The sequence below is a fragment of the Rhagoletis zephyria genome, unplaced genomic scaffold, assembly GCF_001687245.7.
Source record: "Rhagoletis zephyria isolate East Lansing unplaced genomic scaffold, Rhagoletis_zephyria_1.1 Rzeph_scaffold_03161, whole genome shotgun sequence".
Classification (NCBI taxonomy): domain Eukaryota; kingdom Metazoa; phylum Arthropoda; class Insecta; order Diptera; family Tephritidae; genus Rhagoletis; species Rhagoletis zephyria.
Genome location: NW_016160245.1, coordinates 19,386 through 38,057, shown reverse-complemented (window position 1 = coordinate 38,057; position 18,672 = coordinate 19,386). Strand labels below are relative to the sequence as shown.

At 37.3% G+C, this 18,672-nt stretch overlaps 1 protein-coding gene and 1 long non-coding RNA gene across 2 annotated transcripts in view; both read right to left on the bottom strand.

Annotated features, from left to right (window-relative positions):
- Positions 1-1,734: 1,734 nt before the first annotated feature.
- Positions 1,735-3,640, bottom strand: LOC108368517 (uncharacterized). Its single transcript, XR_001848381.1, has 2 exons — positions 2,970-3,640; positions 1,735-2,845 (listed from the first exon to the last, which is right to left on the bottom strand). It is a non-coding gene; the product is annotated as an uncharacterized LOC108368517 (long non-coding RNA).
- Positions 3,641-8,741: 5,101 nt separating this feature from the next.
- The window catches only part of sqz (squeeze), a 26,575-nt gene continuing 16,644 nt past the window's right edge, over positions 8,742-18,672 (bottom strand). The window contains exons 2-5 of the mRNA XM_017623363.1: positions 12,536-13,089; positions 12,344-12,501; positions 10,166-10,732; positions 8,742-10,115 (exon numbers count right to left, since the gene is read on the bottom strand). Of these exons, the coding sequence (XP_017478852.1) occupies positions 9,228-10,115; positions 10,166-10,732; positions 12,344-12,501; positions 12,536-12,833 (1,911 nt within the window). The 5' untranslated portion in view covers positions 12,834-13,089 and the 3' untranslated portion in view covers positions 8,742-9,227. The remainder of the gene's footprint in view (positions 10,116-10,165; positions 10,733-12,343; positions 12,502-12,535; positions 13,090-18,672) is intronic.

Here is an 18,672-nt window from a genome sequence, read left to right as displayed (position 1 = left end):
CAGTACGCAGTTCTTAAGAAATTTTCTATGCTTTCAGCTACGGTTTTCTAAAGTTTTTTGAGCAAAACAGCACAAGGCATCCCATGCCTGCAACAGAAATGCATGCCCGTTCCATTATTGCTGAGAAAAGAGTGAGGCAACGGGCTGGTGAAGTATCAGATGTCAACATTCCTTGGACACACAGACGAAATAATGACAATTTTTTCTTGAACGTTTTCTTGAGAGCTGCATACTGGCCTTTTAGGCTTGAAACAAATCGGTTCATAAATACAAATTGTCTAGATATCTCGATTCCAGCGCCACCTGGTGAGTTATTTGGTTGCCTATATTGGGACCAGATGACTAGGGAATAACCTACGAAAACTTCATTGAAACCATTTAATAATTTTGTTGATTAGCGTGTTCAAAAATATTGACTTTATTTTATGTTATGTATAGATTCTAAATTTGAAATTTTCTTACAAGTGGCGAATAAAAAATAAAAATAAACAAACTATTATAAGGTAACTTAGTTAATTACAATGCTGTACGAAAAATAGCAGTGACCATAAATTACTTTTGAAGTATGCGAAAATTCTTATTCCTTCGGGATGTTATAAAATTGTGTTTGCTGATAAAAAAAGAAACAAAAATTAAAAAAACACAATTTGGCAGCGATTAATTTTAACTCCTGCCCATTTCGCATTGCTGGATGATACGATTATTTTAGTAATCTTTTCTATTTATGTATGTATGTATTTAAAATTCATGTAAATGTATATTTTTAGTAGATATACCTAAATAAAGGAAAGTGCTATTTTTTCGCACTAAACTGTATAACAAAATCACTGACTCTTCTTATGTAGTTCCTATTTTATTTTTTTTTCGTTGAGTTTGATGATTTCTTTGTTGCTTTCCTGTTTCATTTTGTTCGTTGCTATTTTTTGCTTAGGTTAATTAACATTACTGCTTTTAAATTTTCGACTACATTGTCTTCCTTTCAACACTTTTCACATTAGCCTACAACTAATGTCAGTGCTGTTGGCTTATTGCTTTTAAATAACAGTTGCAAGTTTTTTATTAAATTTTTTTTCATATTTTATTTTTATGTGCATACATATATACAATTACATTGTCAATAATTTTATTTTAATAAATTTACCTTAAACGCTATTTGTGTTTGAAAGTCTATGATCACTTTAATATATTTTTGTTGTTCTTTTTTTATGTCAGCAAAAGAGAACGTAGTACAATTAATGCCAGCTTATTAAAATAAATGATTATTAATACAATGAAAATTTTAAATTAATTTATAATTATAGGTGTATATTTACATAGAGCAGATAAGCTTATTTTTTTCGGAAATAAGAAATATACACACAAAACTATGAAGTAGTTTTTATGAGCTTTAATTGCTAATTGTTTGGCCGCGCTTCTCCTCCAATTTGATGATACAACACAAATGGAGGAACTCAAAATTGTGCGCAGCTTCCGAACGGCAAATGTTCTTCCATGACATGACCGAAAACACTCGAATTTGAATGCTTTTCATGGATATGTACCCTGCAAAAAATGCGACTAGTCCGGGATAATTCTCGGATCACTCACAAAGAAATGTGCGCCTAATATCACTTTTTATCCCCCATCAGAAAGAAAAACGACGAGTAGTTCCTAAAAAATATATATTTATTCTACAGAATTTTCTCCATCATTTGGTACCCATTTTTTTGTTCTATATTACACCGAATTTTTTTTAATAATTTTTTGAATTAAATATATACTTATGTATGTATTGGAAACTACAAAGTCCGTTGAAAAAATTCTGACGTCAGAGAGAAAAACCAGTTTCACTATATCAGGCCCATAGTTTTGTGAATGTATTGATTGTTTCATGTATTTTGAAATTTCCAAGTCATTCAATTTTATTATCAAAATAAACTTTGTCCGTTAAAACTGTGTGGTTTTTTGGTGGTCAGGTGGAATCATCGGTCCGTACTTCTTCCAAAATGAAGCTGGTGGCATCGTCTCTGTCAATGGAAAGCGGTATAGATTGATGATCGCCGACTTTTTTGGCCGCAATTTGAAGGAGTTGATCTTGACAACAACTGGTTTCAACAAGAAGGGGCTACGTGCCACACAGTACGTGAAACAATCGAATAATTTCGCGGAAGAGTATGGCGAATCGAATACACAAATAATTGTTAATGTTTGGATTCGAAAATCCGGATATCCGGATGGAGCTCCCAGCTGTACTGCTAAAGGTAAGCCTGAGGGCCGGTTTAACAGTATTAATCTTCATACATATATATAGCCTTCATATTCACTAGCATGCAAAGACTTCAAACGATTTTTTAACGAAGTTGTTATGAGCGATTTTCTTGAACATTCTTCCTCAGAAATCTGGTCGGATTTGCGTCAGCTTCACTTTCAAATACTTATGTACATACATATGTACTATATATGTGCATATTTTTATTGTAGACATTTTTAGAAAACCCAAAATAATGAGCGCTATATTTTCAGTTAACTAAAAACAGATTTTGAATTTTAACTACGATAAGTAATTTACTAAATTTAGGATCATTCACTGAATAAATAATAATGGGCATAGGCTATTAAAAAAAAAAATTATTAGGAATAATAAAATCTTGCCATTGACTATTTAATTTTGGTTATTTTTACCTTGTAAAATAAAGAACTTTTCCGTATCAGTTGAAAAGGGTATGATCAAAATTAATTTTATGAAATGAAAATGGATTTATTTTTTCTATTAATTACTTCTGATTTTTTCCCCCTTTAATTGTAAACAAAATTTTTCATTATTTCTAACTGTAATCGATTTATAATCAATAAAATTTACGAACACCTACAGTGCCGGCCACTTGAATAGCGCCCCTTTGATCAACAGTATTGACAGTTTTCCTTTCGTTTATTTTATACTCATTACTTTTTTTTAAATATAGCATATTCTATACTNAATTTACGAACACCTACAGTGCCGGCCACTTGAATAGCGCCCCTTTGATCCACAGTATTGACAGTTTTCCTTTCGTTTATTTTATACTCATTACTTTTTTTTAAATATAGCATATTCTATACTAAAAAAAAACATGTAAATCCCATTTTAAAACATTTTTTAAATTTTTAGAATTACTTTTGCATGTAGATGCGCAGTAAAATCGAAAACTTTTTTTCTTCTACAGAAACAATACAATTTTTATCATAGCTTTTATCACAACTGTGAATAAAAATTCGATAGCTAAATCGTTGTCAATACTACTATGTGCTGTGAATACGGCTTTGAGCGATATTGGAAAATTTCAAGCACCCATAGTTGTGGGTTTTCGGTGTTTTTATGGTACTTTTTTTAATTTTAAACTAAACAAAATCCGCCTTTGTGAGTTCGTTATTATACAAATTAGGGTGGCGCTTAAAATATCAGCACTTAAATTTTTTATTGGGATCCTTTCATATTGTTCTACATACAAAGTAAAGTATCTGATATAACTTGGCATATGTACACATTATTAAAAACTATGCATATAAATCAGGGACCAAAAATAACCTTTAAATATCAAGATTTTATATTTAGATCACTGCGAAAACGTTTTATTTGTATTTTTATCATCGGAGATAATTGGTTATTTTGAATTTTTATTTATCTAGTAATTTTTAATCGTTATAACGAAGACTGAATTAGAAAATTAAAACTAAAAATAACAGTTATGGGCTAATCGAAAAAATAAGAATGCAATAATAATGCTTATTTTTTATTGACAAAATAAAAATCATAAAATGAAGACTAAATTTAATCGGAAAAATACAAATCCAGTTTTAAGGGTAAAATTATGATTTTTGTTATAAAGGTCATAGCTGTTACGGTCCCTGATATAAATTCATAGTCATGCAAAATTTAGCTTCAAAAGCTATTAGTTGTTTAAGTTTTTTCCTAATAAGTGCCGCATTTTTTTTAAATTTTTTTCTAAGTTCTTTAACACTAGTTTACGAATAATTATCTTGAAAAAAATACCAAGAAACTCATGTATAGGGGAGAATAAGTATGGACTTCCTGAGCTCAAAACGAATTTTTTTACTTTTTCGTTGGGCAGCTTTTTCAGATAATAATATTTTTCTGTGTTTTCTGGATATGATGTCATTCATGACTTTACTGGTAAATCCGATCAATAACAATTCGTACTTCGTTGGAAGGTAATGTCGATATTTTGCGATAAAAAAAATAAATTTTTCATAATAAAGAAAAAATATACATATTTTGTACGCAAAGTTCAAAGTGAATAAAGACAAAAAAAAAAAACCTAACTCCGGAATAATTAGGGCAATTTTGAGAGTTTTGCTTTTGGCACTACAACCTTATTAGAAATCAGGAAGATCAAATAATGCATAGCCCTAATACATACTGTAGGTAAGGGATGCCTAGCATGCCTAAGGTTCCCACAGTCAATGTCGCGAGCAACTACTTGGGGGTGCGGAGAAGTGAGCGTTACGGAGATATCAGCGTACATATATAGTTGGTATACAGTGTTGGATAAAACTTTTTGATTGGAATTTCCTAGAAAACCATTAGTCTTACGGGGAAAAAGTGACTTAAAAATACAAACGTGTGTACCATCACATTTTTGTAAAAGTAACGGTTAACAGGAAAATCATTTTGTTGTGACCTTTGAACCCGCTTAAAGCCTCTAGCTACACTTGTGTCGATTTGGACCTTTGGCATGTTGTTTAAAAGTATAAAAGAACATTTCCGTGTTAAAATTTAGCCTCTCCCTAACTACATATTTAAAATTTATTATTCTATACTGTATTTATATTCGTATAAAATCTCCAGTAAAAAAGATCCAACACCAAAATGCCAGCGAAATGTCATCTGTCCTCTCATAAGAGAAAAATATCCAGAATAGTACGCGAACAGAAAATTTGCAGAAACATGTAAGTTAGTTGAACAGCTGATAGAATTTTTGTTTACATTCAAAAGTGTAAAATTGAAAACGTACGAAAACTCATCCCAAAGTGGTATCCTGACACAGTTTATTGATTAAACGAAGAATTACTTACATCTTACAAGTTTACCATTTTTAACTTTCAAACCATAAAATTAAATTTTGTGATTTACGTAAATTCCAACCAGCTGTTTTTGATCAGCTGTCTTGCTGTTGGCAAACATATAAAATAAAATGTTACTTTTCTCTCTCAATTTTCCTTTACTTTGCAAGTTTTTTGCGTACGCGAACGCAAAAAGCTGCTACTTTTTGATGACTTTCAATAATTATCAGGTACGCGAATGCAACCAATGTTTAAGGAGGCGTAGGATGAACCTAAAGAAAGGGGATATGCTTCATATCAATATCGAATCTGTCTATCAGCTTAAAATAAAGTCTCCGCGGACCGTTTTCCCCTTTTCACGGTAATCGATGCGAATGACACCGGACAGACACACCTTGACCTTGATGCAGGTTTACCGTATACAAATGTATACATAAATCATCAGAATAAAAAGAGAAATCGATTAAGCCGTGACTGTCTGTCCGTCCGCCTGTGCACACGATAACTCAAGTAAACATTGAGATATCTTAACGAAATTTGGTACGTGTAATTTTTTCGGGCGTAGTACGGATGGTATTGAAAAAGGGCAAAATCGGACTATAACCACACCTACCTCCCATATAACGGTAGTTTTCAGAGATACGAAAACTGTAATATTTTAACAGCTACTTAAGAGTATTCACTCAAAATTGATATCTATGTACAATAATTTTTAGACAAAAAATTAAGACATAATTTTTTTGAAAATGGGCACAGTTGTTGGCCTTGGTGCATCATACCAAATGGCTGAAAATTTTTTAAAATCGGACAATAAACACGCCCACATCCCATATAACATTAATTTAGAGAAATACGAAATCTTCGATAAATCAGTAAATACTAAAGCTCTATTGTCTTATTATTTTTAAATTTATTCAAAATTTATGTTTGCAATATTTCTCTCCAAGAAATACGTTTGCGATAAAATTTTGGAAAATGGGCATGGCAACGCCCACCTATGATCACATATATGTATCTCGATAACCGTTTTACCAATTTGTACCAAACTCGGTATAGTTATTGAGCATGCCACGTTAAAGCAAAACGTTGAAAATTATTGAAATCGGATTATGGATTATGGTCACTTTTCATATAACGGTAAATTTCAGAACTGTTTGAAACTTCGATATTTCGAAATTCAAGAACGCTAATTTACTCCAAATTCATGTTAGTATGAATCTTTTGAAAAGAAGTAACATTGTTTAGAATTTTATAAAATGGGCGTGATACCGCCCACATATGACTATATCAGTTTACCTCATTATTTCTAACTGAACGTTCTATCGAAGATGTTTAAAATGGGGGTAAAACCACCTCTGCTTACTATGAAGCGGTAGTTTTCGGAAAGGTGAAAATGATATATTTAATAGTTGCGCCGGGTATATAATGTTCGGCTCCGTCCGAACTTAGACTTTCTTACTTGTTTTGATATGAGGTGGCAAAAAAAGTATTTTTTTTTTTTCGTATAAATGTAGTATTTGCCAAACAAACAGCAGTACCCATTTTTGGAATCCAAAGAAAATTATAGCTACGAGCGTTTTCTATGCCAATAAGCCCGATACGACTGCAGAGCTGAACTGCGAAGTCATATGCGTTATAAATGATATCCAGCCCGAACTATGCGAAAGTCACGGAAAAATCTGATATGCGCATCCTGTGTCATTTATAAAGGAAAATCTGCGGTCTCATTCAATTGCGCTGTACAAATGTATAGCTTCTAGAAGTGCAATAGATTTTCTTGCAGAGTAATAAAGCATTTTTGGCGCATTTGTGAGTTAAGTTAACTTTTTTAAATATTCTCGAGAACTAACTACTGAATCTAGTAAGTACTTTTTTTTTTTGAAGAAGTTTAAGGTTTACAAAAAATAAAGCATACATGTTTTTTAGCTAAGTATTTTTTATTGGGATTCGTAAATTCTTACTACAAATATGTAATTATTAAGCAGGCTCAAAAAATTTTACGTAATGCGTGCTTTTGATACAAGTTTTCGAAATAAAATGTATGAGATTTTGTTTAACAAAATCGTAAAGAAGTTTACAAATCATAGATATTGTANATTGGGATTCGTAAATTCTTACTACAAATATGTAATTATTAAGCAGGCTCAAAAAATTTTACGTAATGCGTGCTTTTGATACAAGTTTTCGAAATAAAATTTATGAGATTTTGTTTAACAAAATCGTAAAGAAGTTTACAAATCATAGATATTGTATAGAAATACATTTACATACATAAATAATAAAAAAAAATATTTAGCATACGAATAAGTTGGAACTTTTTATCTCAATACAGCTTAATTCTAGCTACTAACGCTTACTACATAAAGTAAATTCGGCTTATCAAACTACTTTTACTATAATACGATACGATTACCTAAATGCTAGACGAGTAACTAATCGATAACTACAATTATTTACCTTTAAAATAGGGCTACAATTTGTAGAATTTGTATACTGTAAATGCGCGCTTGCGCAATGCCGCAAGGATGAGCGCAGAAGGTGTGTGTTTAAAAGACAGAAAGGTAACGGAGATGATGATGAAGAGAAGCACCTGCTCCGAAGAGATGTGAAAGGTGCAGGTGCCTGATTTCTATGGAGATACATATGTACATATGTATGTATATACAGGCATGCAAGCAAGAGCCGAAAGCAGTGGATAGAATGTACATACATATGTAAGTAGTGTTGATAAATTGTGGGAGCAAAGATTATCAGCATTNCATATGTACATATGTATGTATATACAGGCATGCAAGCAAGAGCCGAAAGCGGCTTAAAACATACATACGAAGATGGGGAGTAGAGAAGCAGTGGATAGAATGTACATATGTAAGTAGTGTTGATAAATTGTGGGAGCAAAGATTATCAGCATTCTCTGTTTGCTAGCTATTTTTTGTCTTGTTTTTATTTTCGTTTTTTTTTTCTGTATAATTTGCGGCGCAAATTAATTTGCTGCCAGCAGCTAAATGNTAAGCATTTTCCAAAGCAAACTCTATTAACGAGCAAAATTATTTTTTTTGAGTAATCATATTTCAAGTAACTTGATTAATCATCGTTTTGAGTAATCGAAATCTTGATTACTCGAGTAATTGATTAACCGAATAATTGATTAACCAACTTGCTCGAGTAATCGAATAATCGCACAGCCCTAATAGAAATACATTTACATACATAAATAATAAAAAAAATATTTAGCATACGAATAAGTTGGAACTTTTTATCTCAATACAGCTTAATTCTAGCTACTAACGCTTACTACATAAAGTAAATTCGGCTTATCAAACTACTTTTACTATAATACGATACGATTACCTAAATGCTAGACGAGTAACTAATCGATAACTACAATTATTTACCTTTAAAATAGGGCTACAATTTGTAGAATTTGTATACTGTAAATGCGCGCTTGCGCAATGCCGCAAGGATGAGCGCAGAAGGTGTGTGTTTAAAAGACAGAAAGGTAACGGAGATGATGATGAAGAGAAGCACCTGCTCCGAAGAGATGTGAAAGGTGCAGGTGCCTGATTTCTATGGAGATACATATGTACATATGTATGTATATACAGGCATGCAAGCAAGAGCCGAAAGCAGTGGATAGAATGTACATACATATGTAAGTAGTGTTGATAAATTGTGGGAGCAAAGATTATCAGCATTCTCTGTTTGCTAGCTATTTTTTGTCTTGTTTTTATTTTCGTTTTTTTTTTCTGTATAATTTGCGGCGCAAATTAATTTGCTGCCAGCAGCTAAATGCTTCGGCTGCGTCTACTTTACTGTAGATTGTTTTGTTGTTGTTGTTGTTGTTTTTTTCTTGTACGCTTTGCTTTGTTTCGTTTTCTACTATTGCTGCTTTGTTGAAATCATCTTTAAAACCTGAGTGTTTGTGCTGTTACCCTATTATTGCTTTAGGTCTGCCGCTGCGCGCCGCCATGCTTACGGCCTCACTACGCTGCACGCCCTCCTGCCGGCTGACCAAGAAATCTGTGCCTTCCTTTCCTCTCCTCCTCGCCGCCAACTCAACTGCGTTCACGTGCGCGCTCATATTGCCGCTTTTTCGATTTCCTTTTACTACTACCACCACCGACGCCGCCGCCGCTATCTCGGCACCCGCTGTTATTGTTGCCATCACCGCTGTGATGCGCGCCGTACTATTGCCCCTTATCCTTGCCGGTACCGCCCGCAGTCACACCAGTCAAGCCGAGCAGGTGATCGCCGGCCAACAGCCCGGCGGCAGCCGCTGCGCTTGGCTGGTGCGCATAGTTGCGTATCTGGTGCAGCGAGATGAGTTGCGTTGGAAAACCGGCTGCTGCAGCCGCATTTTGCTGGTACAGGTACGCTGCGGCGGCGGGTGGACGCTGTTGCGCAGCCAGCGCGTTCAAATGTGTCGGCGCCGTGTTGATGGGCGTAAAGGCGCTGGTTGTTTTCACATCGTAGTTGGCTGCGGCCGCCGCCGCCGCTGCTGCTGCCGCTGCGTTGCCCATCAGCAGCGGATTGGGCGAATGCGATTGTTGGTGTTGATGCTGCTGTTGTTGTTGTTGTTGTTGTTGCTGCTGCTGTTGTTGCAGGTGATGTTGCGGCGTTTGGCGCATCACCAGATCTTCTCCCTCGTCGTTGGGCGATTGTGAGTGATTGGGCGTGCTGCCGCTGCCGGCGCTATCGCCACCACTACCCGCGCCGCCGTTCACCAGTCGCTGGTGGTGTTGCAACAGTTCCTGCTGTTGTTGTTGTTGGTGTTGCTGCAGCGCTGCGAAGTTGTAGCCATTCTGCACCGCGTGCTGTTGCTGCTGTTGTGCGGCCGCTGCGGCTGCTGCAGCGGCGGCGGCTGCTTGCTGTTGTTGTTGCTGTATAGCATCGGCCAGCGTGGCGGCATTCACTGCGCTATCGGCGCCCACTTTGGCCCAATACGAATTGGGGTCGCTTGTTGCAGCGGCCGCGGCGGCATTCATCACAACCTGTCGCTGCAAATTGAGGCCAATGCCGCCGGCGGGCACATGGTGTTGCGCGTTGCTATTCGCATTTGCATGCCGCTGCTGCTGGGCACATGGTGTTGCGCGTTGCTATTCGCATTTGCATGCCGCTGCTGCAGCTTCTCCGCCTTCTCGGCGTGCTTTTGCAAATGCTTCTGCAGGTAGGTTTCCTGTGTGTACGACTTGCCGCACAAGTTACAGATGTGCGTCTTCAGGTGCTTCGAGTCTTTGTGCTTGGGTATGTGTTCGAGCAGAGTCAGTTCGTCGGTGAAGCATTTGTAGCAGGAGTTGCATTTGAAGGGTTTGTCCGTTTGGTGGCAGCGCGAATGCGATTGCAGATTGGAGAGCTGCGAGAAGGCTTTGGGGCAGCCGGCATGGCGGCACTTGTAAGGCTTGTCGCCAGTATGGGTGCGGATGTGCTGCTGCAGGTGTGATAGCTGCGTGAACTTGCGTTGGCAGATCTCGCAGCGGTACGGTTTAATGCCGAGATGGATGCGCGTGTGCTGCGATAGATACGAGGAGTTAGCAAAGGTTTTCGTACATTGCGTGCATTTATAAGGCTTTGCGTCGCGACCATCGGGGGAACCTTGCTGATTGCGTGGCTGTTTATGGCTGACGGGTAGCTGTTGTTGTTGTTGTTGTTGCTGCTGCTGCTGCTGTTCTACAGCGGCTGCATGTGGATCATACTGAAACGAGAAGAATGGGAAAGAGGAGGTACTATTAAAAATTTGCGCAAAATGGCAGCGCTAAAAAATAATTATCAAAGGTAGTGTTTAACTGATGGGATGGTAAGTCAAAGTTTTTTTTTTTTTTTGGTTCATACTTATAGTAAAGAGTGAGTCAAGCCTTCACTCCTTGCAGTAGCGGCTCGTTCTGGACATCGTTGGGGCATTTAACAACATCTAGTCGGATGCAAACCAACTTCTTTAGGCTCAGTGTAGATTGGACAGAGGTACCTTACAAAGAGTTATCCCTCTGACCGCTGATTTGAAGCGTGCTCATTAAGGACTTCCTGGAGAAGAGGTGCTGTCGGATTACCTAAGCCAACAACGAGGCACCCTATACGAGATAACCCAAGACTACCTAAACCTAGTGACTGGCTAACTGCAGCCTCACCGGTAATCAAGGCAAGACAGAACTGGTCTTATTCACTAGGAAGTAGGAGGTCCTCAATGCAACCTTTTTCTCGATGTAAGGTGTTCGCCTGTAACTCTCTAAGACGGTCAAGTCCTTCATCCTGATTTTGGAAAAGAAAGTGTCGTGGAATATTGTAAAGAGCAATAATTTGAGTGGATTTTATTTCGCTTTTGAAATGGTAATAATGTCAATTGTCTTTATTTCGCAAAAGTAATGCCAATTGACCTTATTTCCGTTGATCTTGTTACCTATCACCGCTTCACTTAGATCGACGAGACAGACAAAAAAGTGGTGGTTAAATGAGTGCCTTCTCGCCCTTATTAGGGCAGGGCAGTGATACAGGTATTGCTCCACACTCTCGATTTGGTCCACGTCGCGGCAACTACGGCAGAAGTCATTGAGCGGCCATTCTGCTAGCATGCCTTCCCATTAAGCTGTGGTCCGCAATGATGCCGGTCACCAGCCTTAGCAGACGGCGTTCTAATCGAATGATTGCGCCGGATCTTTTCTTGTCAAGGCTGGGCCAGATATGTCGGGCCCTTCCGACCATCTTCTGTCTGCCTTTTCAAAGAATAATGTCCTGAGCCACGACTTACAGGTAAATAGAGGTATGGCCGCTGCATTCGAAGAGTTGACGTCAGACAGGATGGTTCCCTTACTCGCAAGCTCGTCTTGAATGTCTCTGTGGCCACACGGGTGCCTAACCGGCACGTATCTGGGGGCAATCACTATAACCTAAGCTAATCTGTGCCGCCCAGGAGATCAAAGGAATTGTCTAGTGGTTCGCAATGTCTGGCGATTCCCGCTGAGATAATTCACTGTGTACCGTTTCATATCAGCGGGATGGGAGGATAACTCGGCGGCCCCAAATAGAGAGATTTGGATAACAGTATTGAAAGCCTTTGAATACTTAAACGTTACCAGGACCGTCCTCTCGCATGCGCTGTTGCGTTTGAGTTGACGAGGTACCTGAGTGTTTATGGCGTTGGACACTGTGGTAGCAAGAGGTGCGTGCATATAGCCAAGTTCCGAAGTTTTCGTCGCCTTTTTTAACGATTTTACAGGAGCACCCTCTTTATCAGAGCAGCGATTCGAGGGCAATAACATCTCGATAGGTTTGAAGTTCAGCCCACAGGATTGTTTTTTTATTGGTTACTCACCTTCTGTTCCGGCTGTTCGGTCATGGTGGGTGTGGCCGGTGAATTTGGTGGACTGTATGATTGTTTTAACTGTAACTGCTGTTGCTGCTGCTGTTGTTGTTGCTGCTGTTGCTGATGCGCCGCTGCTTGTTGCTGCGCCTGCTGTTGTTGTTGTGCGCCTGCTGCTGTTGAAGATGTTGCTGTTGTTGTTCTGCGCTTGTTGTTGTTGTTGATGTTGCTGCTGTTGCTGTTGCTGATGATCGGCAAGCAATTGCTGCTGCTGTTGTATAAGGCCATTCTTCAACGAGTAATCCAAACGTTCAACATTCTGACGAAACTCATTGATATTGAATGGCTTGTAATCGTGCGCTGCCAACTGTGCGGCATTGCGCAATTCCATTGGCGTTAGATGGTGACTCAGCGATGAGAGTACGTTGCGCTCATTCATCGAGCGTAGCTGATCAATAGAACGATGTAGGTAATCGCTCGTAGGTACAGGAAGTTCAGCCATTTTTCTGGTGAGGAGTGGACGTATTAGGCTATGCGTAGGTGTAAAGTCGCTCGAAGTGCGCGCATTACACGTTCGTCAGGTGCTAGGCAACAGTGCGTGTGTTAGACGTACGGCGATAGGTAAAAAACTGCGGCGAATTTCTTTGCTTTGCGGCTTGGCCAATTGCCAGTCTGGGTTAACTGGTTGGTTGGTTCGTTGGTTGGTTGGTGGCGCCAGCTAAATTTTTTTTTCGTCAGCTTAATATACGTTGTGTCAGCTGGAAATTAAAGAAAAAATTGGTCAGTTGGCGCCTTGCGAAATTTTCGGGGCTAAGTAAACAAGAAATAAGTAGTGAAATATCATTTTTGCATTATCAACAATTCGATTGTACTAATTTAAAACGAAAAACAATTTTTTTTTACCTTATCTATTCTTCTTCTTTACTTTAACAAAATTTGTTAATTTATCAAGTCAATTTTGAACATCTATCGCCATAAAAATTCAGATAACCCGTGAGCACTTCCGGGGCATAGGAAAGGGGGTACTCTCTACCCTGGCCCGGCTGGAGGAAGAGGCTCAAAGAAATTACAACTCGGACAAGTATTTTTAAGAACATATAACCTAAAACGCTTTAAGTAATATATGAGACAAGGATTGAGAGATTATCCAATTTTAGGCAGGGCTGAGTAACCGCTACAAGTACAGTAACCATAACCAACCCACGACCTTCTGTAAATGCCACCGATTAATCAGTTGATTAAATTAATCGATTATTTTTGTTCAATTTACGATTTCATTTTATCGTATTTTTGTGTTACGATTATTAATCGATTTTTTTATTTAATGCTAATTAACAAGATAATTAAAATTTGTTTATAGAGGTTTTTTTGTGAATACTCACTGTAAAACATGCCTTTAAAAATTTTATTAATCGTTTATTTCTCAATTATCACGCTTAATTTGATTTGGCTTGTGATTAATCAAATGATTAATTAATCGATTATTTTATTTTATTTATTTTTTGCCATCCCTATCAAAGAGATACTAATAATTTGGCTATTTTTGTTGTCCAGTCGATACGTTGCCGGTAGCGCATTGTATTTCGCTTACTGGGCCAACTTGGCAATTGCTCAATTTTTCATGAATCAACAATTGCTGTTAAAAAACAAAGAACCAAAAAAAAAACCTATGAAACGCGTGTATAACAACAATAACAGAGCAGGTAAACAGAAAAAACAGACACTACAAAAAACTGACTGCAATTGGCGCCTGCAGCACACAAAAAGTGAAATTCACACACGTTGCGAAAAAAAGATGCAAAACAGCAGCGGAAAAAACATTTTATTTTTTTCGCACAAGTGGCAACGTAAAAAATACGAGGCGCATGGTGTCAATAAGCAGCAACAACAAGACACTCGTGGAAAAATAAAATTGTAGGTATGTAGGTATAAAACAATAGCACAAGACAACGAGCAAAAAAATTAAAAAATTAAAAAAAAAAAAATTTATGAAAACACATTGACGCCAGCGAGGAAAATAAGAATACAAAAGCCAAGCCGACACAGAAAAAACAGAAGGCAAAAACTGCAATGGTGGAGAAAAAAGTGTTTGTGGGGAGGTTGCGGCGAAAGCGTATGCTAGTGCAACAACAACTACACAATAAATCGCTACAAAAGCACAAACAATTAAATAAAGAACAACGTTGCCAAAAAAACGAATGTATCGGAAATTTCTCGCACACCACAAACCGAAAAGAGCCGAGTGGTATAAGGGCTTGGCAGAAAAAACGGATGAAATTTAAAACCAGCCGCCAACAACCACCCAAAAAAATGAAAATCAATAAAAAAATGTGCAACACATTTGTGTGAAAGCAAACACACACACACACTCACTGCAATATTCATTCATGCGCACATGCAGGAAACACACACGCACACAAATTTGTTTTGCTGATATCACGAAAATGGCAAAAAACGAATTATGTACACATGGAAGTGTGAGCGAATTTAAAAACGCAAACAGCAGAAAAAAAAACAAACAGCAACAAAAAACATGTTGATAGACTCAACAACGGCAGCAGCTGCCAAACGACGGCGCCAACAGCGCGAATGCAAGTCGATGTGATGTGCGTGTGTGTGTGTGTGCAAAAAATGCAGTCACTGGCACAAAGTGCGCGTGAGTGCCAGAGTGATGGAAAAGCTGAAACAATTGTACATATGGCTATTCCACGGTAATCGATACCGAATGAAACGAAAATAAACTTAAGAACTTGAGTGTATTATTTCTAGTAAGTAAGAGTAAATAAATCCATTTTTCAAGACTGAAAGCTAAAATTTCGAAATTTCTCAAAATCCGATTTTTTTTTACTTTATGTTGTACCATTTACAAACTCCTATCGAGCCATAACCGCAAAAATAACGTAAGCGAAATTTTTTTTCAAAATTTTCTTTTTGATGCAGAAATGCATCTAGATGCTCTAGGAATATTTCTGCATCAAAAAGAAAATTTTCAAAAAAATGTCGCTCACGTTATTTTAGCGGTTAGGGCTCGATATGAGAGGTTAATTTTCTTCAAGATTGGACAAGACTGATTTTCGTAGTCTATTGTCTTTTTTACATTGTTTAAGCGGCCAATAGAGAGAACAATTCGTCAGCATTGTAACAGTGTAATTTTCCAGCAAGTACTAAATATTTTATTATATATTGAAGCAAAGTATATTTTAATGTCACGCCCGTCACAAAATACACAAAATAGTTATTTTTGAAGGAAAACAAATCTTAGACAGTGTAAAAAGCTGATGAAAGTAACGCTATGACACAGGCTAACATGCGCGAATCGCTATTTAGTATTTATTATGCTTTTATTTTCGAAAAAAAAAACAAGATTATGTTGGTAACACCCGTCACATGTCACACCCGTCACAATTTAAAGTTTGACAAATTTTAATATATTTGGCCAGGGACTGCTACCGTTACTCATCTGCTAATCTGAAATGTGTCATATATCTGTTTGTGATCACCGATGATTAAACTAATCATGAAGATATGTTGCTCGAGCGATGGGAAAACTTAAGCTTTTCTGTCACTTATCAGGGCAAAAACAGTATCTCATACGGTTTGACAGGTAATATCTTCGGTTTGATAGGTAACAGCCTCATACTATTTAAAAATAAGGTACTTTACAATGACTCAGACAGACAATAGAGACGAAGAGCCCGATCAATGATTATCCCGTCTAAAGGTGGCATACATTTTTATGTGTTCATAAAATCAGATTTTTTGACAAATAAAGTTAGTAATGTATTACTTCCAATAGAGCTAAGAAACTTTGGCGTAGAAGTTGAGAATGTTTATTTAACTATACAAGAATTACTTAGAACCATGAGCAGAAGACACGATTAGCAGAAAAACTCTGATACACGTAAGTAGTAGCTAATTTGGTTTGCGTACTCGTCACACCAGCCACAGTGACTAAAATTCATATAACTCGTTTAGATTAAATTGTTTTTGATTTTTTTTTTAGACATTGTGTATACCTCGGAAATCTATAAGAGAATACTCGTTGTAAATAATTTTACATTACAGTTTAAAAATTAAACCTTAAAATGTGAGTTGAAATGTCACACCCGTCACCGTGGAACGAGCCATATGTATTTGCAAACCTTTACGGTAAGAGCCAGCAATGTAGAGTATTTGGGTATCAGCGCTCCTACATAGTTCCCAATACATATTGGAAAAAGAATATTTGCACCGTTTCCTTGATATCATTTGATTAATGAGTAAAGTAATGAGTCTATTGTATAAAAGTACTTCCCTAACGGTCCGTCTCCACAGGCAAACGTTTTTGCCTACCAACTGATAAAAGGATTTGTAAGATGGCTTTCAACAAGTATTTTTGCCGGATTTAATCACTTCCAAAATTTAGAAAATTTGCTATTTCACACCCAAGTACATAAAAAACAGTTTAATAGAAAGCAGAAAAATTTTTGCTTTCATATTAAAATATCACTAATTATGACGCCATGGATATGCGGTCTCCTTGGGAAAAAATATAAAAAGTTTTGCCTGTGGAGACAGCAAGTAACTGATCGGTGATAGATAGTTCTCTTTCTAAAAGCGCCGTTGTTTTTTGATTAGGAAGCTCAAGCAAATTTAGGGTTTTCTTGAGACATCCAAGTCGAATCGCTGATTGCACTACTGTTTCGTTTCCTTTGGCGGCGCTATCAACGCTTAAACAATTTTGACGGAATTTAGCGTAGCAAAACAGTCGTTTCGCCTTCCTCTTGGCTAACCAGCGCCAAACGAAAGCACCAAGTTAAGTTTTTTTCATTTAGCCTTAAAGTTTCTTCGTTTTGCTGAGGTTTTTCATAATAATATTCAAAAATTATCATTTTCCTGCCTCAAAAATGCATAACCAGAATAATTCCAATTTCAATCAGTTTTGTTTTAGGAAGAATGTCATCGAAATCCCGTAGAAAGTTCAAGGATATCTCGCTCTACGCCACTCCCGATTCTTTATTATCACATTTGGCGGTAATATCTACGATACAACATCGATCGGGAGCTAAAGGCAAATCTCCCAGTGTACTTCTGCCATGAAGCGTTTCTCATAAAAACCATTTACCTTCCGGAGGCGGCGTAAAACTTTAGGTATCCCGATTTGCGCGACAGCATGAATGAGAACACCGCCGGCCTCTCGCTATATCGGTAACACCCGAACCTGCAAATGTTAAAACTTCTACTTTACCGAGTGACCCCTTGCGATACGTAGCCAGTTCGCAGTCTATAGCTTTGAGAACGCAGCACAAAAGGTACATTCCTTGAGGCCGAAGATGTCCATGTCATCTCTATACGCCAGCGATTAATCGGGTATGCAAAAAGGAAATACCTTCTTCCGATGGAGCTGATGATATTTAGCAACATCAATTTCCATTGCGTCATGAACTGAGAGTTGAGTGAATTGTGTTTTCTTTTGTATGGAGAACGTCATAAAGGCAACGCATGCTCTACATATATACTATGTAATTCTATTCATTAAAACCACTTTGAGCAAAGGAAGTTAGTAGAATATCTTCCAGCTAACTTGACAAAAGAAAGATTATTTGAGACCTTTATCGAAATGGAACGAACATATCAAAACTGAAAAAATTTAAACCTGGCAAACGAAGCAAAATAGGTACGAGTAAATAGTATAAGTTTTCGTTTTCCATCACTGCCGCAACGAGAAAATTTGTGTGTGTGTCAATGCAGCGCTCTCGCAGGAAGCGCATTGAGCAAAAAACGAGCTCAGCAAGTAAACACTGTTGCATGTGTGCGGCCCGCGTGACCTAGTATTTTCATAAATATTTTTTTCCCTACTTTATGAACAGGGATGTGAGGATGGGTCTTGAATACAAAGTGCTTATTTTTTATTGATACATACTCGTACTTTAGCATACGAATAATGGATTTTAAGGTTAATTACATTTCAAATCTCTTAACGACAAATTGGTATTTATTAAATATATTTGATAGTACATATCTAAATACTATTTTGTCTGAATATTAAATGTATATTAAATAGTATACGACTTTTGAAGCTGCAATAAATATTTTCATATATATATTTTCATGTATATATATATATAATAATAATAATAATAATAATAGATTGGCGCTTACACATATGTTAGTGTTTGGCCGAGCTTCTCCTCCGATTTGTGGCGTGCGCCTTGATGTTGTCACACAAAGCGGAGGGACCTACAGTTTTACGCCGACTCCGAACGGCGATTGTATTTTTATGAGAAGCTGTTTTTCATGGCAGAAATACACTCGGAGGTTTGCCATTGCCTGCCGAGGGACGACCGCTGTTAAGAAAAAAC